Consider the following 22847-nt stretch of genomic DNA (forward strand, 5'->3'; position numbering starts at 1 on the left):
ATGCTATTTAAGTGTTTTGTGAATCTAAAATCCTATGTTATTCGTATTAGGAATGTGAGTTAAAGTTGTATGACTTAATTTATTTAACAAATAAGTCGAAATTTTCACTTGTAGCTGTTTCAAAATGAAGTTGTGAATCGATCTTTTTCAAATCAAATCAAATGGTTTATTTAAAATAGGTAATAAATTACATTTTTGAAAGTCCGTTGTTGCATTTGTAAGATGATATAGTGGTGATTATTTTAAAAACTAAAGCTACGAGGGTTCCAAACGCGCCCAGGTCTGAGAAGAGCCCACAACAAACTCAGCCGAGTATTATTTCTATGAAACTACCTTCTAATTTTTTAAATAAACGATTATTACCTACTTACATTTAGAAAAGAAAATTTGCCTGGCTAAATAAGAGAATACAACTTTTTCTCCTCTGTGATACAACTAAGTAATAGGTACAGCTAAAAATATGACCTGTTCAATATATTGATTTTATATAAAAGTAGGTGCCGTTACATAATGTGACAAGCCATTTGTAGTTCAAATAAACCTGTATCTATTAATAAAATTAAAATTAATAACCATAATCAGAATAAAGAACCACTTAATAGAACCATAACGGCTATTTGGAACCTGACTATGTGGAATTACCTAAATGCTTTATCAAAAGTATCGAAGGCATCTACAAAAAAACATGCATGACTAAGTCTTACTAAATTGTATCTAGTTTCTACGTAACATCCAGTAACATTATGCACAAGCTGAGACGTTCAACGTAAACACAAAGCGTAAACATCGAAGTCTAATGACTCACAATGACGAAGTATTCATTATCATATCACAACCACAAGCATACGCTAGTTGCAATCTGACACCGCGAGCTAATTGTCGTTTTTATACAACGCTGTAACGTATTTTACATTTATTTTAATTTGAACAAACAATAACGTTATGTTATCATATTAATTCACGCTTCAAGGCTGTTTTAATGAGTGTACGCGAACGGTTGACTGCTGACACGGTTGGACGGAGTGCGTATTTTCCTCATCGGCAAGAACAAAGGGACCTTATTAGCGGATTTGTTTAACAGTTTTAACACTTTCCAATACAGCGAAATTTACCAGCCTGTTGATCTAGACACGTGAACTGTGCGTATGTGAAAACGGGACGATGCGAGAGGTCGCGGCGTAAAAAAAATCGAATGCAAAAATGATTAAAAGGAACGGTGATAATGTATTTGCGATCGCGTCGAGCAACAATCAGTGTCAAGGCGGCCGGAGCGCCGTCTCGCTCTGTCCCGGCGCGACCACGAGGATTCCGCGCGCTACTGCCGCCAGGATGACGCAGCCCGATGCGCATCAAAACACGAAGGAGGCGAACATCGCTCTGTCCACTTACGTGGAAAAGTGGAAGAACAGATACGAGGAAGCCGAGAGGAAGCACAAAGCGTACCTCCTCAAGTCCGAAAAAGGTCGGTACTATTCAATTTCGCAAGGAAATCTTTAGTTTTTCCCACTTTTTTTTGCTTTATCATTGCGCATGCTCGTAAGGTTCTGGGTCGTAACTCGTATGCAAATGAAAGTGCGAATGAAAATCGCTAGTCTCGTATTTGTCGGATTATGAGGATAACCTGTTGCTTATATGCATTATGTATTCATAAAACTTGAGTTATCCTGTATCGCGTGAGGGATAAAAGTTTTAATTTTATTGAAAAACACGCGATGAGTTCATATTCTGCTCCTTTTTTAATAGATTAAAAAGTAGTTAATACACAATAATTTGTATCGTTTTGTAAGCTTATATTTGCACAGTAGAGAATTCTTGTCATACAACCATATAAGCTATACTTACCTACTAGTTAACTCTACTAACTGCGCAACCGGCAACACCTGGCGTAATTGAAGGCTCATACTTCATATTCATAACGAAAAGATGATAAGTGATAACCATAAATTATTCTTTTACAATAATTGACATTTTACGTAATAGGCAATGTCGATATCGATAATTAAATGCTTGCACAACACTATTTTTAAAATTTGACACTTTGAGTTCTTGGAAATTGCTTGGAAATGTCAAAGTTGTAACGTAAACAATAATTTTATTGATTGTTTTTGTTAAAATTTCGAAATAATTATAGTAAATTTGTTAACAAATAATTATTTAAATTTTTAATGGTGCTTTTCACATAAAGGTGATAAAGGCAGGTAGGTAAATCTGTTTAAATAATAATGTGCATAAGAATGTTTCTGTAAATTGTTAAATTAACTAGTTAACGATGCAAAAGAACTTGTAATAAGTCTACTGTCTACTTGAATAAGTATATAAATTCTGTTCTATTCTGTAGTTATTGACTTTTTATCTCAGATGAAAATTTTATAAAAAACGTAGTAAGTAAAATCCCAAATCGTATTTTTTTTAAATTTAATGAAGTAGGTAAGTAGTGACTTGTCACTTTAAAACTGGTTACTTTAACCTTCAAAGTGTACTTACTATAAGTAGGTAGGTACCTAAATACATCCTTTTACCTTTTGTATGCTTAACATTGACCCATTTATGGGTAAGATTGCCTAGAGATACAAGCATTGACTTATATATTACTTCGTAAGGACAGGGCCATTGAACAAGCAAAATGGCACCGACTCATTGGTCCTAAAATGTTTATTTACCACCAATGCAACCTCAGTGACGTCTGGATTTCAAGCAGGTCCTACATTAGTATCTAAGAGGTAGCGCTGATTTATTTAGTTCCGAAACTGTAAAATTTTTTTTCGCTTGATACTTCGCATTCGCATATCTTGTCATTTATATCGATGGATACAAGTTATACAAGCCATACTAATATTATGACTGAAAGTGTGTTTGGTTGTATACTAGCTTTTCATGGCTCAATTATCTACCCCATATCCCACAGGATTTTTAAAAACATAAATTCACCTGTAGTCACGGGCATCATCTATTTTAGGGTTCCGTACCTCAAAAGAAAAACGGAACTTTTATAGGTTCACTTTGTTGTCTGTCTGTCTGTCGGTCCGTCAAGAAACCTACAGGGTACTTCCCGTTGACCTAGAATCATGAAATTTGGCATGTAGGTAGGTCTTATAGCAGACATTTGGGGAAAATCTGAAAACCGTGAATTTGTAGTTACATCACACAAAAAAATTTAAATTGTGGTCATGAACTAATAATTAGTATTTTCAATTATAAAAGTAAGATAACTATACCAAGTGGGGTATCATATGAAAGGGCTACACCTATGGATTCTACAACAGATTTTTATTTATTTTTATGAATCATAGTTTTTAATTTATCATGCAAAATATCAAAAAAATTGGGCGATTTTTTATTTTGTTTTATCTAGTAACAAGGTCTCAGTTGTGAATTAGATGACAGGTGCTGCATCAGTCAATTCCGTCAATCATGAGTGATGATGATGACTGAGAGAACAGAGCAAAGGTGACTGACTGATCTATCAACGCACAGCTCAAACTGCTGGACGGGTTGGGATGGGCATGCAGATAGCTATTGTGACTTAGCCAGTCGCTAAGAAAGGATTTTGTAAATTCAACGCCTAACTGAGTAAAATATGGGTTTAAACTTTGTGTCCACGTGGACGAAATCGTAGGCATAAGCTAGTTATACATATATTATACACATATATATTATACATTACATTGATATTAAAATAAGTAAACATTAAATAATATACATAGTACTGATAACAGAAATTATCTTTTGATAAGAAAACTGAGTTTTAACAATTATTTTGATGCAACACTCATATTACCTACTTTTCCTAGAAATCTTATTACTATCATAGTAATGTACTATTTTATTGTTAGTAAGACAATTTCTGAGAATAATAATTTCTTTCGCCTGGTGGGAGGCTTCGGCCGTGGCTAGTTACCACCCTACCGGTAAAAACGTGCCGCCAAGCGATTTAGCGTTTTGGGACGATGCCGTGTGTAAAGACACCCCTTCCGTGTTAGCCCGCTACCATTTTAGATTGCATCATCACTTATCACCAGGTGAGATTGCAGTCAAGGGCTAACTTGTAATGGAATAAAATCTATACTTTATACTAATAAATAAAATTGAAGTGTCTGTTTGCAATTTCGAAATAACTACCTCAATCTAGAGCTGTATAAAACTACGATTGATCCAGACCACACGCTGCATTTAGACTGATTGCCGCGTGGGTGGTGATTAATGCCAGACCTACAAGGCACGATCGAGTTTTTGCACTTCGCAATTATTGTATACTGGCGTCTAGCGACCCGCCCCAGCTTCGCATGGGTGCAAGTCAGTGAGGAGTGCTTAATAATCCATAGGTACTTCTATGCTAATATTATAAATGCGACCAACGGCACCGCCGCCTCCGTCTCGTTTTGTTGCGCGTTCGTTTTAATTTTACCATATTTCATATTATTGTGAGCCAACCTTAAAAGATACATGTACCTACCAGTGGCGTGCAGCTCATAGAGGCATAAACGCACTGCTTACCCTCATTGTAATAAGTCAATGCTTATTTTTCGTTTTAACCTGCCGTAAAATAAGTTCATACCTAAATGCATACCCTGGCTTGAACTCCTGTGCACGCCACTGGTACCTACCTATGCTATCGCGGACTTTCTTGTAAATCTTTTTAAGAAGCAAGCATATTGGCGAGACGGTCATAAAGGTGCAAAAGTGTTTTAATTTACTTAATGTTTTGGCTGGATCATCCTGGGGCGTGCACACTAAACATTTGCGGCAAATTTATTTAGCTTTAATAAGAAGTCGTATATATTATGGATCATTCATATATGACAGTGCCGCAAAATCTCATTTAGCTAAATTAGATAGATTACAAAATCAGGCTTTGAGGACAACAGGAGGCTTTATAAAAACTACTCCAATACACGTTATTAAAGCAATTCAAGTCCTCAGTGACTCTCTCCTCCTCTGTAGGAGTAATAATTATTGGACAAAAAAAAGTTCCTTTGCTTGTGCCAGTTTATGATGAAGTTAAACAAGAACCTATTTCTTCTTCAGTATGTCTTGAAATGTTTACATTGAGGACTTGGGTCACTAATATTAATGTTCACGATATTGTTAAGAGAACCAATTATACCATACATTGTTTTCGTGTAACTTTGATGGTTTAGGCAGTGCACGCCTCGGAAACTCTCAAATGAGAGGGTTTTTTTTCTGACCTAATTCAGATTATTTCAATTTTCCTAGGGATCTCTAATTTTTTGAGAATTAAACTATACCTATAAACCTCCCTCTTGAATCACTCTATCTATTGGTGAAAACCGCATTAAAATCTGTTGCGTAGTTTAAAACATCTACGCGTTAATAAATACAAACATACATACATACAGACAGCGGGAAGCGACTTTATTTTATACTAGCTGATCCCCGCGGCTTCGCCCGCGTAGATTTAGGTTTTTAAAGATCCCGTATAGCCTATGTCACTCAGGAATAATGTAGCTTTCTACTGGTGAAAGAATTTTTAAAATCGGTTCAGTAGTTCTAAAGATTACCCCCTACAAACAAACTTAACGACATTACCTCTTTATATAATACAACGGGCCGTGCAGCAGAAATCGTAATATTTTAATTTCGCCATAACTTCAAAACCAAACGTCCAATTTTAATCATTCAAAGACCAAATATTATCTCCATAAACTGTTCTTAGTGATGAAATCATTTATTTTGATAAGGATTAATAGCATGAGTAAAATAAACGCGTTTAAATGTAGTCCAAAAAAAATTCAAGATTTTTAAATAAAAAAATGGTTGCTGTGCCTCACTCGACATAGATGGGTATAGTGTGTCGCGGACTTTTTTGTAGATATTTATAAGATCTACAATTAATTAGAACATTTTATGGTTCTATCTTTTATAGTTTAGGCAGCGTACGCAAAATAAGTAACTTTTCTGGTTGATTTTTTACACCTTGTGTCCGAAAAACCCAAATATCTTACGGAACCCTATTTTTTTCCAAAATAAAATATAGCCTATGTTACTCGTGGATAATGTAGCTTTCGAATGGTGAAAGAATTTTTAAAATCGGTCCAGTAGTTTTTGAGCCTATTCAGTACAAACAAACAAACAAACAAACAAACAAACAAAGTTTTCCTCTTTATAATATTAGTGTAGATGTAGAGACGTTCATAATATGACACTGTTTATAGCTTAATTGAGACGTGATAACGGTTCACGACAGATTCATGTAGGACCATAAAAATAAGCCGGGTATAAGACCGGCCGCATTTCAAAAATCTGACGCGTGTCAGATAAGTACCCATATTATAAATGCGAAAGTGTGTTTGTTTGTTGGTTTGTCCTTCAATCACGTCGCAACGGAGCTACAGATCGACGTGAATTTTGAATGGGTATAGCTTAAGTAAGACCTGGCGAGTGACATAGGCTACGGGATTTCGGGATTTTTAAAAACCCAAATCCACGCGTTCGGAGTTGCGGGCATCAGCTAGTTATAGATATAGCGCATAACAGAGTAGGCTCCTGCGGTAGTGGAGCGGTGCGGGAGGGGGACAGTTGTCACAAGTTGACGAATCACTGAGCTCTCGCGTCACGTCATCACACCCCTCCCGCACCGCTCAACTACCGCAGCTTCATGCCTGTGTATTCTAGTTCCCGGCGGTTAAATAGTCGCTTTTGACGTAAGATGTAAGTGCGTGCTCGCGCAGGTATTGTTCCACGCGCTCGTATACTGTGTACGGATGTAGCACTCACACTAATGCAGATGGCGAATGCGAGGTGCCGCGCGGCGCGCTAGCTGGTATGTTCCGCTTCCTCGCGTCGCGCGCCTCACTGATGCCTAAAACATCTTCGAATCGCGTCTTGTTCAAGAACAACTATTTAATTGGCGTGGATTATACCTACTTATATTTTTATTTCAACAGCCAAACGCGAGCACGATGATCTTCAAAGGCGCTACAACATCGTCACAGAAGAAAGGAACCATCTCGAAGCCGAGCTCAACGACAGAGAGAAGGAGCTCAACAAGCTACGAGCTGTGTCTGAGAAGCTGTTCAACGAATACCAACAGCTTAAGAACCAGCATGACATCGACTCGGGCGTTATGCAAAAGTAAGCTATAATATGCTTTTTAAGTAGGTAATCCTTTTCTAGGTTGCGTACCCGAAGGGTGCCGAAGGGAAGCCTCCGCAGTCCGTCCGTCAGTCTGTTTGTCTGTCAGCGGGCTGTATTTCATGAATCGTAATAGAGTAACCAAGAGTTGAAATTTTTAGTTGCTAACGGCACTATTGCGGTTATAACAACAAATACTTAATAAAAATTCAAAATGGCGGTTATGAAAATTAAAAAATATTACAACGTTATTTCTTGTATGATAGTACGGAACCCCTGGTGTGTGGGTCCGACTCGCACATGACCGATTTTTTGTGTCTCATACATTAATATTTTTTCTCACATTATGGTAAATTCTCGTGATTTAATCGGTCTTGGTCGGCTACGGTCTTGCGCCGCCTGAATCCAGCGGCTCCTTGCGGCTCGTCTGATGTCATTCGTCTACCTAGTGGGGGGTCTTCCAACGCTGCGCTTTCCGGTGCGAGGTCGCCATTCCAGCACCTTGGAACTCCAACGTCTATCGATTTTTCGAACTATGTGCCCTGCCCATTGCCACTTCAGCTTCGCGGCCCGTTGAGCTATGTCGGGTACTCTGATTCTCCTACTGATCTCCTCATTTCCTCATTGATCACGTAGAGAAACTCCGCATAGCTCTCTCCATCGCCCGCTGAGTGACTCTGAGCTTTCTTATGAGGCCCATAGTTAGCGACCATGTCTCGGATCCATATGTCATCACTGGCAACACGCACTGTTCGAAGACTGCAACTTCAAGCACTGAGGAATTTTGGACAAGAAATCTCTCTCCATCTCTCGCTGACTCTTAACTATGAAAATGGTTAATTTCCTACAATCTCGTTTTGCGTCAAAGAAGAGGAATAATCCTCCACAATTAGAGGAAGGGAGTTGTACAGAATTTATAATGACTTGGGGTCCTCGTGTCATAGAAAAACACATCTCTACCTACAAGCCAAAACATACTTTAATACCCTAAACATAAAGTTTAAAATTACTTGCGGCACCTGTCATCCTGTGACACAAAAAACATTTGATGTCACAATGAAAAATATACTCTAATGACTTTGTCATAAAGTTGAAAGTTGTATGTGGTGTGAAACGTCATTTAACATGAATTCATTGTTAATTAAGTGGACATTCAATTTAAATATTTATAAATGTTTTAATTAGTATTATCCTTATAATAAGGGTGTTGTAATTGATCTAGGGTAGTCAGAGATTTGACTTGACTAAGTGCAGGCAGATTAATTGTTTTAATTGTGATCATTTACCTAACAATTTTGTGACACTTATCTACAACATATTATATTTTACTTGATTAAAAAAACTTTTTAATAATATTTTTTCTGTATCTAAAGTGCTTTTTCAAACTTAAAATGGGACGGTATTTTTTTGCTATTTTTTATAGTTTTTAAGGATTTTAACTCAAGCTAAAGTTTTTTACATGCTTGTTTATTTTTCATCATTAAAATTGCATACGTAAGCGGCCGAAAGTAATGTACATCGAGCTTTAGATAGATAGCAGATTTGTAGAGCGTTGTCTCTGTCCGACCGACAAAACGTCATATAGGTATGAGTGACAAAGACAACGCTCTAGAAATCCGAAATGTCATTCTAACGGCCGATGTACATTATTTTCTGACGCGTACAGTACCTATTTAGTATTTACCTAACGATCCAAATTAATATTAGAAATGCGAAAATGTGTCTGTCTGCCTGTCTGCTAGCTTTTCACGGCCCATCCGTTTGACCGATTTTGACGAAATTTGATACAAATATAGCTTGTATTCCGAGGAAAGACATCTCAGAAAATTAAAGAGTCGCCACGGGGTTTAAAAAACCGAACCTTACGCTGAAGAAGTCGCGGTATATCTAAATATATAAAAAGAGGTGACTGACTGACTGATTGACTGATCTATTAACGCACAGCTCAGACTACTGGACGGATTGGGCTGAAATTTGGCACGCCGATTGCAGATAGCTATTATGACGTAGGCATCCGCTAAGAAAGGATTTTTGAAAATTAAACCCCTTAGGGGTGTGAAATAGGAGTTTGAAATTTGTGTAGTCCGCGCCGACAAAGTCGCGAGCATAAGCTAGTCTAGTATAATATATGTTTGTATTATTTATTAGGTAGATACTTTTCAAAAGCACTTTTGAATTCATTATCAAGTAGGTATTAGTAATAATTAGACCCTACGAATTTTTATTGAAAAAATAACTCGTTTTCGACTCGTTCCGTAAAACGTCATTGATTTAGAAAGTGCTAATTTAATGATATACTAACACCGAACCGACAGAAAGGTAAATATTATGGACTAAGAGCCAGCGCGAGCCAGACCTTCGTTATTTTATCAAAGTTGAAAGTTTCTCGCCGTATTGTCCCCAACACATAGAGAACCGATCAGTGACTATAGCTTGGATCATGGTGGCTTTGGGAGATAATAAAGATGTTAAAAATGTTACGTCAAAATATAAAGTCGATTTTTTAAATATTTTCTTAAATTAACTTTAAGGGTGTCTGGCAGAGGGTTGCTGCTATACCATGCATGACGTGAGTTTCAAATACTATTCCGAAGGAAATATAAAATTTAGACTTCATCCTTTGACGTATATTTGTAAGATTTTTTACACTTTTATTACCTGTTATCTCCCAAAGCCACTATGATCCAAACTTCATTGTCGCTGATCGTTCCTCGCTGTATTTTATATTTTTTATAGTGTTTCACCTACACTTGAAGGAAATTTCTAAATAATTTTAAATACCTCATCAAAAATTGCGAACCGGCAGGAATCGAAAGTAGTTTCGATAACTGCAAAAAGATGTCGCTACTAGATGGCAGAAACAGTAGCTTCAGTACTGAGTGAGCATCACATTACAAATTTCGTCTCTGGCAGTAAGCGGGCTGTAGCTTAGTGGTTAGAGCGTCGGGCGCGATCCCAGGAGACGTGGGTTCGATTCCTGCCGGTTCGCAATTTTTGATGTGTATTTAAAATTATTTAGAAATGTTCCTCGCTGTGTTGGGGACACTACGCAGATAAACTTTCCGCTTTTATAAAATAACGAAGGTCTGGTACGCGCTGGCTCTCACACTATTAATCCAAATTTCTCTCTCATTGGAAACATCCGCTCAGTTTGTATGTTTGTTTTACACATGGCTTACACGAGTGTTTATTCGTTTTTTTTTTCACTTTTTTAAACTTTTACTTAACTTATTCTGTGTGTTACTTGATGGACCTAATAATAAAACAGTAAAAGTGTATTATAGTAGTCTAGTAGTATTTCAATTTTTAATACATTAATATGTATTAAAAATTGAAATAGTTACTTGTTGCACTTTACTTAATAAGTTATAACTACTTATTATTAGAATAGTAAAAGTGATAAATGTGTTACTTATTGTATCTTACTTGCTACTCGTAATTCATAACTATTACCTTATAGAACAGTAAAAGTGATTAATATATTAAAAAGTGAAATAGTAACTTGTATTTTCTTGTTGTAAAACAGTAAACATGATTAAATTCATTTAAAGAGTTCATTATAATTCTTTAAATGAATCTTTTACTTATATGCTAATTATTATATAATTATAATAATTAGCATATAAGTAAAAGTGATTAATAATAATTAATTATTAAAAACATATGGAACTTTTGTAGTCTTTTATCTTTTAGACTGTTGTGTTATCTTTTTAGAACAGAGTAGAACAGATTTATTTGCTGATCCAACACATAATAAACATAATTAAACAATTAATTTTTTAATTATAAAAAATTCATAAAAGTCCCACTTTTATGAAAATAACTCCAAAAATGGAAGTAAGGAGTGAACAATTTATTTATCTGTTGGTATCTGGATTAAAAGAACTTTTAGCGATCGGATGTGATATGTTAAGCTGCGAACATTGCAGGATGGTTGCGGTAAAACTGTAAGTGTAATATCTATAAAAACGGCAAAAAAGTACGTTTGTGTATTTATTTTATTCTGTTTTTAGTATAGAATAGAATAGAATAGAATGTTTTTTTTATTCATGTAAACTTTTAAAAAAGTGCTTATGAATAGTCAGGTAGTTTTAATTTACCACTGGTTCGGAATGCCGTTCCTACCGAGAAGAACCAGCAAGAAACTCGGCGGTTGCTCTTTTTAATTTTTCAATTTACAATGTTATTATACCGTACTATACAAGCCATTGCAGCCCCGTGCATTGCTGGAGCGAGTCGAATCCAAGCTTTTTTATCGTTTACATAGTCTGCGACTGTATAATATGCTTTTTTTAGGAGCATACTTTTAACACATTTTTTAAACTTGTGTAAAGGCAAGTCTAAAATTGCTTGTGGAATTTTATTATAAAATATTACACTCATTCCCACAAATGACTTTCGCACCTTCCAGAGGCGGAGCGCAGGAGTAGCTAGCTTATTTGTCGTTATAGCGGCAACAGAAATACATCATCTGTGAAAATTTCAACTGTCTAACTATCGCGGTTCATGAGATACAGCCTGGTGACAGACGGACAGACAGATAGACAGACAGCGGAGTCTTAGTAATAGGGTCCCGCTTTACCCTTTGGGCACGGAACCCTAAAAATCAGCCTTATGGTTGCAATGGAACCTATTCGTTTTCCAGGGTTATGCAGCAAGCTGGCGAGTGGTACAAGCAGAACAAGCAGCTGAAGAGACGAAGTACTGCCCTGCTGCACGCCTTGCCTACCACGGCGGTAGACATCGACCTTACTGATGCCAATGATGCAGGTAACATTATACAGGGTGTAACCAGGACGCAAAAACTATGCGATTTGTTTTCGAAAGAATATTAGCGAAGTTAATTGCTGACTAATATTCTCCTTTCCCCTCCAATTAGGCGTAAAGCTTGTGTTAGGAGTAGGTACGACAATAGTGCAACGGGTGGGATTTAAACCGCTGGCCTTTCGGTTGAGCTATCGAGGCTCATATTGGTCCCGATTCTCTAGTCTCTCTCTAAACTAAATTTGGGAGTGTCTGCATCCTTTTCTTTTTACTAATGCTAAAAAAGGAACGGAACATGACTTTCACATTTAAAGATTCTAAATTTTAGTGCACAATACAAATTTAAACAGTAGGTTCGCGAGTGCGTGCTAAAATCACGGGTTTTACCATCTAAAAATTAAATTTAGAAATGTCAAACTGCTTCTGTCCTTTTCATATTACAATGGTGGGAAGGGGGTGCGAATACTCTAAAATTAGGTTGTGCTTAGAATCGGTGCCATTGTTATACTAAACACAATCCAATACCAATAACCATTTGCCTCATTTTGTAGTTTCAGTGATTAGGTATCTTTCAAACCCGCAATGTATAGCGTGCAAAACTCGGGTCAATGCCCCGCCTACGACGCGTCATTGACTCTGAGTGGCCTAGATGTCTGCCCTCGCCTTCAGCTCGAGTAGATAAATGTCTCGGCTTAAATGGCTTGTTTCATGCCCTTGTTGTACAATCTACTATTTTATAAATGTCAAAAGTCAAATGATTTATTCAAAATCCATACTTCCATACTAATTTTATAAATGCGAAAGTGTGTCTGTCTGTCTGTCGGCTAGCTTTTCACGGCTCACCCGTTCAACCGATTTTGACGAAATTTGGTACAGAGATAGCTTGCATCCCGGGGAAGGACATAGGCTACTTTTTATCCCGGAAAATCAAAGAGTTCCCACAGGATTAAAAAAACTAAAATCCACGCGGACGAAGTCGCGGCCATCAGCTAGTAATAAATTACTCTTTTTGATAGTCATTTGTGGGATTTGTAAGATATTATAGTGGTGATAATTATTACGCAAAAAAACTAAAGCTACAAGGGTTCCAAACGCGCCCAGGGTCTGAGAAGAGCCCACAATAAACTTCACTACAAAAGAAAGCCAGCAATTGTTTATTGCTGGCTTTCTGTTTGATTCTAGAGATTTACCTACTGAGATTGCCTATGGCCTAGATGCTTCTTTTTACTAGGGGAAAAATATTATTGTCTCACTGAAAAACAGAAAGGAGATCGCCCGTGAACGGGCCCTCTTTTGTGGCGTCGCGTCGTGTCAAAACTTAAATTTTTTTTTTAAATGTGTTATTTTTTACGATTATGTTTTATAACGACTTTTTTTCACTCTATTATTGAAAATATCCACAATTACAGTTAGAATCGTAAACATGCATTTATTTTGAAGAAGTATTACTTAAATATAACCTCAATATCAGCAATATAAAAAATAAGATATCTTTATAACCAGGGTGAATAAATAGAAATCGTTTGCAGAATATAAAGAGTTAATTATTTGTCTACAAAATAAAATTAGAACCATGGTGACATAACAATTATATTAGGGGGGGCCCAAAGCTCCTAAGAAAATGGGCAATCTCTTTTAAAAAAAACGTTTCAATTTGAAATAATTTCATATAGACGAAGTCAAGGGTAAGCCCACAACAAACTCAGCCGGGTATTATTTTTATTATCATCATATTTTGAGATACTAATTGTTATGCTTCGTTTCGCTTCCGTAGCGTCGGACACGAGCAGCAATGAAGAGGTGGAGTTCCTGAAGCGTTGCGTGAGCGAGCTGAGCGAACAGATCGCGACGCTTCAGACCGAAGCGAACGCAGCTAAGCTTCACGAGTTCGAAGCGCACGAGATCAACGTCCAGTTGACGCAGGTATAAGTGCATTCAATATACACTGGCGTGTTTCCACTTGAGACCGTCAGAGCGGGGGCACACGATGCGTTGTGGCGGCGGTGTGGCGCCGGAGCGGTGTCGCTGCGTCGTCTTACATAGATATATCTATTACGGATTGTATATATTTTGTTATAAACCAACCAGTGTTGATACTTTTGAATTCACCCGCCACGACTTAATCCTATTGTTATTGCTAATGACGGTCTCAAGTGGAAACACGCCAGTTTATATCGAATGCACTATACTCAACATCTTTATATATCAAACTATCTTATGCTTGCGACTCAAATTTTAAATTCGTATTTCAACCCCCTTAGGGGTTTGAATAGGGAATAGGGATATCATAATAGCTATCTGCATGACAAATTTCAACCCGATCCGTCCAGTAGATTGAGATGTGCATTGATAGATTAGTCAGTCAGTCACCGTTTCCTTTTATATAGGTATTTAGATTAATAGTGAAATTATCTGTCTCACCATCTCTTTCCAGGAGCTAGAGACAGAGCGAGAGAGATGCAGCAAGCAAGAGAAAGAGCTGCAAGACGTAAGGAATCAGTTGGAGAGGCACAACCGGGTGTCAAAGTTGTTAATGGAGGAGATGAGTGCTTTGAAGAATCATGCCGACAAGGACAGACAGATGGCGGAAACGTAAGTGTGAAGAGAATAGAAAACATAAGCTCCGATTCTCTGGTCCTTCTCTAAACTAATTTAGACTATCTGCATCTTTTTCTTTTTAATATTGCTAAAAAGAGAATGAACATGAATTTTACATTTAAAGACTCTAAATTTTAGTGCACGCTACAAATTTAAACAATAGGCTCGCGACTGGCAGCTAAAGTCACGAGGTTTGACAGCTCTAAATCTATATATATAAAAGGAAAAGGTGACTGACTGACTGACTGACTGATTGATCTATCAACGCACAGCTCAAACTACTGGACGGATCGGGCTGAAATTTGGCATGCAGATAGCTATTATGACGTAGGCATCCACTAAGAAAGGATTTTTGAAAATTCAACTCCTAAGGGGGTGAAATAGGGGTTTGAAATTTTGTAGTCCACGCGGACGAAGTCGCGAGCATAAGCTAGTTAAATTTAAAACTGTCAAACTGTATCTGTCCTTTTCTAAATACATTAGTAAGAAGAGGATGCGAATACTCTAAAATTTAGGTGTGCACAGAATTAGTACCACTGGCGTGCTAAATGTAACATTAAAATATGTCTTAACTGAAACCCTTTTTCTGGGATAAAAAGTATCTTAATATGTATGGTATACTAGCTGATGCCCGCGACTTCGTCCGCGTTGAATAAGGTTTTTTTTTAAAATCCCGTGGACACTGATTTTCCGGGATAAAAAATAGCCTATGTCACTCTCCAGGTCTTTATCTATACCCATGTAAAAAATTACGTCCATCCGTTGCACCGTTGCGACGTGATTGCAGGACAAACCAACAAACAAACACACTTTCGCATTTATAATAAGGGTATTGATAAGTTATCTCTATACCAAATTTTATTGCGATTTTTTTTTTCATTATAGGCGCACGCTTGACCACGATCATACCTTTTTTTTTTTTTTTTTTTTTTTATTATTCAGATACAAGTTAGTTAGCCCTTGACTGCAATCTCGCCTGGTGGTAAGTGATGATGCAGTCTAAGATGATAGCGGGCTAACCTGGAAGGGGTATGGCAGTTTTTATTAAATCCATACCCCTTTGGTTTCTACACGGCATCGTACCGGAACGCTAAATCGCTTGGCGGCACGGCTTTGCCGGTAGGGTGGTAACTAGCCACGGCCGAAGCCTCCCACCAGACCAGACCAGAAATTTAGAAATTATAAAATTCCAAACCCCTGCCAGGAATCGAACCCGGGACCTCCCACTATTAAGACCACAGCGCTCAGCACTGCGCCAGGGAGGTCGTCGAACCTGATGGGAAGTGACGATGTGGCATAAGATGGGACGCGTTTGCCTAGAAGGTGCCTATTCACTCTCGTTTGCCTAGAAGGTGCCTATTCACTCTCGTTTGCCTAGAAGGTGCCTATTCACTCACGTTTGCCTAGAAGGTGCCTATTCACTCTCGTTTGCCTAGAAGGTGCCTATTCACTCTCGTTTGCCTAGAAGGTGCCTATTCACTCACGTTTGCCTAGAAGGTGCCTATTCACTCTCGTTTGCCTAGAAGGTGCCTATTCACTCTCCTTTGCCTAGAAGGTGCCTATTCACTCTCGTTTGCCTAGAAGGTGCCTATTCACTCTCGTTTGCCTAGAAGGTGCCTATTCACTCTCGTTTGCCTAGAAGGTGCCTATTCACTCTCGTTTGCCTAGAAGGTGCCTATTCACTCACGTTTGCCTAGAAGGTGCCTATTCACTCTCGTTTGCCTAGAAGGTGCCTATTCACTCACGTTTGCCTAGAAGGTGCCTATTCACTCTCGTTTGCCTAGAAGGTGCCTATTCACTCTCGTTTGCCTAGAAGGTGCCTATTCACTCACGTTTGCCTAGAAGGTGCCTATTCACTCTCGTTTGCCTAGAAGGTGCCTATTCACTCTCCTTTGCCTAGAAGGTGCCTATTCACTCTCGTTTGCCTAGAAGGTGCCTATTCACTCTCGTTTGCCTAGAAGGTGCCTATTCACTCTCGTTTGCCTAGAAGGTGCCTATTCACTCTCGTTTGCCTAGAAGGTGCCTATTCACTCTCGTTTGCCTAGAAGGTGCCTATTCACTCTCGTTTGCCTAGAAGGTGCCTATTCACTCTCGTTTTAAAGATACCCGGGTTATTATCTCCATATTTTATGCCATTCTAGTTACAAATCCGAAGCCCGAGATGCGAAAAAACGTGTAAAAGTCCTCGCCCACCAGAGCGCCTTGTTGATGGGAGAGCTGGAAGTGGACGAGCGGTTGGGGCTCCTTCTGGGAGAAGTGGACAACCTGAGGGATGCGCTGGAGCACCAGCTCGTCCGGCACAAGGAGCAGATCGAAGACTTGCAGGTACGAATTTATATAGGGTACCTTTTAAGGTCTTCTAAGGTACCGGAAGATGCACTGTTGGAAGACCCCCCACTAGATGGACGGACGACATCAGACGAGTCGCAGGGAGCCGCTGGATGGCGGCGGCGCAAGACCGTGGCGTGGGGAAGTCCCTACAAGAGACCCTATGTCCAGCAGTGGACGTCTATCGGTTGATAATGATGACCCTTTAAAGGCGAGGGAATGTTTCGAAAATCATTGTTGGAAGCTGCAGTTTGAAGAACGATCCGTCCGTCCGTCGTGTCTGTCAAGAAAACCTATAGGGTGCTTCCCGTTGATCTAGAATCATGAAATTTGGTACGTTGGTAGGTCTTATAGCACAAGGAAAGGAATAAATCCGAAAACCGTGAATTTGTGGTTAGGATCCCAAAAAAAATGTGTTCATGCACAAATAATTAGTATTTCCAATTTTCAAAGTAACATAACTATAACCAAGTGGGGTATCAAAAGGGCTTTACCTGGAAATTACTGGAAATTTCAGTCGAAGATCGCAAAAAAAAAAGCCAAATCGTCTTGGTTTATTTCCTAAACTCCAAAAAATTTCATTCCAATTGGAAAATTTGGTTTAATTCCACACGTCCGTTATTAAGTTTCTAATATGGCAGACATTGTTTTACTTTTTGTTTTTTGTTACAGGTCAAGCTAGCAGAGAAACACGAAGAAACAGACATTCTCTTATGGGAGGAGAAGATAAAACTCGCGGAAGAAGACGCGCAGAAAGCTCTAGAACGAGCTGAGAAAGCGGAGAAGAAGCTCGCAGAAATAGAGAGAAATAGACCGCCGAAGAAGTCCAATCTCATGTCCAGGATTAGTTATTTTGAAAATGGAGGGAATGAGAAGAAGGAGACTGTCAAAGAAGATTTGGTTAAGGAGGTCATTAGAGAAGAGAAGATAGGTAAGAAAACTTCTTTTTCATCTTATCTATTTGAAAAATGAAAATTGGCGTTAAGGGCTAGTTATTTTATTCTTATGGGCGTTTGAGATTTTTCTCTTCTTTTTGGTCTGCATTCGTGCTTTAGTAATGTACTTTATTTAGTTTTTTTCTCATAAGTAGTGACGAAAAATAGTATGTGTTGGCTCTCAGGGCCAAAATATTTTGTTCTCAGGCATTTAATTCCTCGCTACGCTCAGGATTCTATTTTGGAGTCCCGAGCGCAGCGAGCGAGCTACTTATACCCTTTTAACATATTATATAACTATTTGCTAAGTTGCGTAGAAGTAACCGGTAATGCCTTTAATTGCCAACCACATAGTGTAGTAAATTGTTACGTTAATAAAATTGCTTATTTACTTAATGTAACTTTTATGGTTTGTGAAGGTAACTGCTAAATTTCTTGCCGGCTCTTCTCAGTAGAACTGCTTTCCGAATCGGTGGTAGAGTTGCAGAGGTAGCATAAATGACAGCGTTTATATTAATAGCAAAATGATATCTAGATTTAAAGCAAATTTATTTTCATTCAATCATTATAGGTGACTTTATTAACACAACTAATTCTATAAATAAAAAAAAATAAAAAAAATATTTCAACAGAACCGACACCACAACCACCAGAAATACAACCGCCACCAGAAAAACCTCCCACCACACAATCACCACCAAAATCTCCCACACCGCCTCCCGTTCCCCCCGCCCCTCCCACAAGTGCCCCCGCACCGCCGCCGCCACCCATGTTACCCCCACCGCCGCCTCCCCCACCCCCACCACCTCCACCGATGGTGTTCAAGCCGCCAGGGTCAGTGGAGGACATGGCCGACATGCTAGCCAATAAGGGAGCTGCATTGAAGAAAACAAAACAAAATGGCGGTAAGTGATATCGGCTACTTTTATCCCGCAAAATGAAAGCGGTCCCACGGGTTTTTTGAAAAACCTAACGCCACGCGAACGAATTCGCAGGCATTAGCTAGTAGTATTATGATTGATAGTTATGTTTAAAATATTTTTTGTAATAAAAAAATTTATGTGACATGTAAACAAAATTTTTACAGTTCACACAGAAAGTAATGTACATCGGCCTTTAGTATGACATTTCGGCTTTGTAGAGCGTTGTCTGTCACTCATACCTATATGACGTTTTGTCGGTCTCAATGACAGTGACAACGCTCTACAAATCTGCTATCTCCTTCTAAATGTCGATGTCGTTTATTTTGGAAAAAAATAGGGTTCCGTAAGATATTTGGGTTTTTCGGACACAAGGTGTAAAAAATCAACCAGAAAAGTTACTTATTTTGCGTACGCTGCTTTCTGCCGCGGACTGTATCAATAAATTGACTTGTTTTTTTTTAAAGAATATTAGCCATGTTAAATGACTAATATTCCCCTTTCCTTTTCAATTAAGCGTCAGGCTTGTGCTAGGAGTAGGTACGACAATAGTGCAACAGGCGGGGTTTGAACCGGCGACATTTCGGTTTTCAGTCCACTCCTTTATCCGTTGAGCTATTGCGGCTCTTGACTATAGACTATGTATTTTTTTCCCATTCCAGGTGGCGCCATAGACGCGATAGTAGACCAAATCAAAGGTGGAAAATTCCAGCTCAAATCCAGAGAACAGAACTTCATGGAGAAGAAGCCAAAAGACGAGCAACCGGAAGCTGTCAAAGAAATGTTACAAATACTCGGCACTTTGAGGAAGAGGAGGGTCAACAGACCGATTTCGACTGAACAACAATCTTGAAGAACTATTAAAGACCAGTAGTTTGAGCTGCTGTGCGTTAATAGGTCAGTCAGTCAGTTACCTTTTCGTTTTATATATTTAGACTATTGTGAAGAAATTGACAGATCCTGGATGAATTTCCAACTATTGTTTAGTTTTAAAACACAGTAAGGGTAAGTTGACCTCATCATCATCAACTGATAGACGTCCACTGCTGGACATTGGTCTCTTGTAGGGGCTTCCACATGCCACGGTCTTGCGCCGCTGACATCCAGCGGCTCCCTGCGACTTGTCTGATGTCGTCCGTCCACCTAGTGGGGTCTTCCAACACTGCGTCTTCCGGTGCGAGGTCGCCATTCCAGCACCTTGAGACCCCAACGTCTCGGTTGTACGAACTATGTGCCCTGCCCATTGCCACTTCAGCTTCGCAACCCGTTGAGCTATGTCGGTTACTCTAGTTCTCCTACGGATCTCCTCATTTCCTCATTGATCACGTAGAGAAACTCCGCACATAGCTCTCTCCATCGCCCGCTGAGTGACTCTGAGCTTTCTTATGAGGCCCATAGTTAGCGACCATGTCTCGGATCCATATGTCATCACTGGCAACACGGACTGTTCGAACACTTTGGTCTTCAAGCACTGAGGAATCTGAAGTTGACCTATTGGGACGAAGAAACTGACAAAATAATTCAACTATCTATAGAATTAATTATGTAATTATTAAGAACTAGCTTATGCTCGCGACTTCGTCCGCGTGGACTACAAAATTTCAAAACCCTATTTCACTCCCTTAGGAGTTGAATTTTAAAAAATCCTTTCTTAGCGGATGCCTACGTCATAATAGCTATCTGCATGCCAAATTTCAGCCCGATCCGTCCAGTAGTTTGAGCTGTGTGTTGATAGATCAGTCAGTCATTCAGTCAGTCAGTCACCTTTCCTTTTATATATTTAGATTGGTGTTGCCATTAGTAATGTACCTAATAATTATTAAATATTCGAATGGTATACTTAATAATTAGGTACCTACTGTTTAAAAATACAATAATATTAATAGATATAGACTGTATTTTTTGATTATTAATTATTATATTGTGATATTTTTGACATTTTATTGAAAGTTAGTGTTAATAAATAAAATATTTAGAAAGTAATGAATGAATAATTGTTTGAAACGTTTAAAGGGTAGTGCACATTATGATTGGACCGTTATTAAAAAAACAAGGAAAATATAATATTAGACAAGATAATAATGTTAACATCATATTTATTTACTAGCTTATGCTCGCAACCTCGTCCGCGTGGACTAAAAAAATTTCAAAACCCTATTTCACCCCCTTAGGGGTTGAATTTTCAAAATCCTTTCTTAGTGGATGCCTACATCATAATAGCTACCTGTATGCCAAATTTCAGCCCGATCCGTCCAGTAGACTGAACTGTGCGTTGATGGACCAGTCAGTCAGTCAGTCACCTTTTTTCCTTTTCTATATATGCCCATAAAAATAGGAAAGTATTTTTGAATTACTTGTAATGACAATTATTATTGAAAATAATATTTTTTTATACGCAGTTTTTATTTGAATCATCACTGTGGATGTATAATATAACCTATATAAAACGCACTTTTTAGCGTTTAGAACCAATGGTAAATTATTTATAACCAACGAAAAAAGACTCATAAAGATTAAAAATTGGGGCAGATGATCTTGTAAACAATCTCTAAACTAAATTAACAGGTCTAAATCTAGTGCCATCCTTTTGCGCAAGCAACATTATGAAAAGGATAGCAATATATTTAGACGTGCCATTTTAGTTTAGTTTAGAGATTGTGTACAACAGGATTAGCCACATGTGTCATTATGTTTGCATACCAGTTTTTGGATGGCAAATAACTTTCAAAAAATGTGTATTTTTAGGAGCAATGTAATGTGCACTAGCCTTTATTTTGGAAATAGTGCCTTAGTAAGTGACTTAACCTACCCTTAAGGTATGAAGATATGAATACTATAAAATCTTAGTATTGAAAGGTGTATTTACAAATTAAAAGTCAAATATTACTTATTGGGAAAGGAGGCGAAAAGTTTTAAAAATAAACTTTAAAAGCAATATCAAAGGAATTATAATGAGTCCTCACGCGCCATTTTAACTTTGTGTCAATTCTCATGTCAAAAGTACGATTTTTGTCCTTATTTTAAAGGGGTACCGTACTTTGATATGAGAGATGACCCATATAGTTAAAATTGCGCGTGAGAAGTCATTTTGTACGGACTATGTATAAGATTTTAGCATTTAAGTCCCGCAAATTGCGAATGCGCGTGGCAGCCATTTTAGTGACATCAGCACTAGTCTGAAGTTTCAAACTGATGGTATATTTTTACTTAGACATGGTTCCAGCGCAATAGCAATTTGCGGGATTTATAATTCGCCCTCATAAAAAAAATGGGGGACATTTTTCAATGGCAATCGGGGTATGAGGTGGGGGGACGCCCCGCACACCCGCACGTCACACGCGCTCGCCCGCACCGGGTTAGTGCGGGCGTGCGGGAAGTCCCCACCCTAATTTGTCATCTACTACAGGCAAGCCAGTCTTCATACTCATAATAATATTCAGAGATTTCAGATTTTATTTGTAAAAGATAAAGATAAGTAATAGATAGAACAATCCAAGTGTAAAAAAAAATGTGACAATAATAAAAAAAGGATTGTGCTTACTTACCTACATCCTGAAATTATAGGTAATTATACGTTTTATATTGTTATTCGTAGTTTTACATTAGTGTATAAGTGACGACTCACCCTTGGCCGGTTTTCTAGTTACCGTTTGGTGCCATTGACTTATTCCATGGTATAAGCATTTTTCTAGTATTATTTCTAGATTTAAGGTTATATTTATAAATGAATAGGTATTGAGAAATATACTTTATGAAATATATAAAATACTGTTTTACTTATTACCAACGACATTAGGGGGTATCTCCGCCACTCGCTCTATACAAACGATTTCGGATTTGTAGAGCGTTGTCTCTATCACTCATACCAGCTATGTGACGTTTTGTCGGTCTCAACGACACATAACGCTCTGCGAAACCGCTATCTCTTTCTAAAGACCGATGTGCAATATTTCCTGCCGGCTACTGTAGTTCGGTTCTCATATTTTGTATGTCAACCAAAGATGAGTTTGACGTGAGCTACTTACAAATTAGTCGTTATTTTGACTAATTTCTTGGACACTTGTAAGCTAAAGATTTTTATATAAACCTGTGAAGATGATATTGCTAGGGGCGAAATTTGAATGCTTTACTTTATGAGTCTACTTTGTCACATTAGTTTACAAATTGTGAAAAACCAAAATAAATTTGAATTACGCGAGCAGACCCGTAT

The 22847-nt window shown here is 38.2% G+C and overlaps 1 protein-coding gene across 1 annotated transcript; it reads left to right on the forward strand.

Annotated features, from left to right (window-relative positions):
- The first annotated feature begins 211 nt into the window (after positions 1–211).
- LOC117993364 (shootin-1-like) lies at positions 212–22405 on the forward strand. The gene is made up of 9 exons (XM_034981157.2): positions 212–1462; positions 6906–7092; positions 11738–11862; positions 13631–13779; positions 14291–14448; positions 16596–16779; positions 17455–17713; positions 18350–18622; positions 19300–22405. Exons 1-9 carry the CDS (start codon positions 1201–1203, stop codon positions 19488–19490), a joined length of 1788 nt encoding a protein of 595 aa, XP_034837048.1. The 5' UTR covers positions 212–1200; the 3' UTR covers positions 19491–22405.
- The last annotated feature ends 442 nt before the right edge of the window (positions 22406–22847 follow it).

The sequence above is a fragment of the Maniola hyperantus genome, chromosome 24, assembly GCF_902806685.2.
Source record: "Maniola hyperantus chromosome 24, iAphHyp1.2, whole genome shotgun sequence".
Classification (NCBI taxonomy): domain Eukaryota; kingdom Metazoa; phylum Arthropoda; class Insecta; order Lepidoptera; family Nymphalidae; genus Maniola; species Maniola hyperantus.

Excerpts from the sequence above, each read along its gene's own strand:
- LOC117993364 (XM_034981157.2), top strand. The coding sequence starts at position 1,201 with ATGATTAAAAGGAACGGTGATAATGTATTTGCGATCGCGTCGAGCAAC. Across the intron at positions 11,863-13,630 it reads TACTGATGCCAATGATGCAG|CGTCGGACACGAGCAGCAAT; the intron begins GTAACATTATAC and ends TCGCTTCCGTAG. Across the intron at positions 16,780-17,454 it reads AGCAGATCGAAGACTTGCAG|GTCAAGCTAGCAGAGAAACA; the intron begins GTACGAATTTAT and ends TTTTTGTTACAG.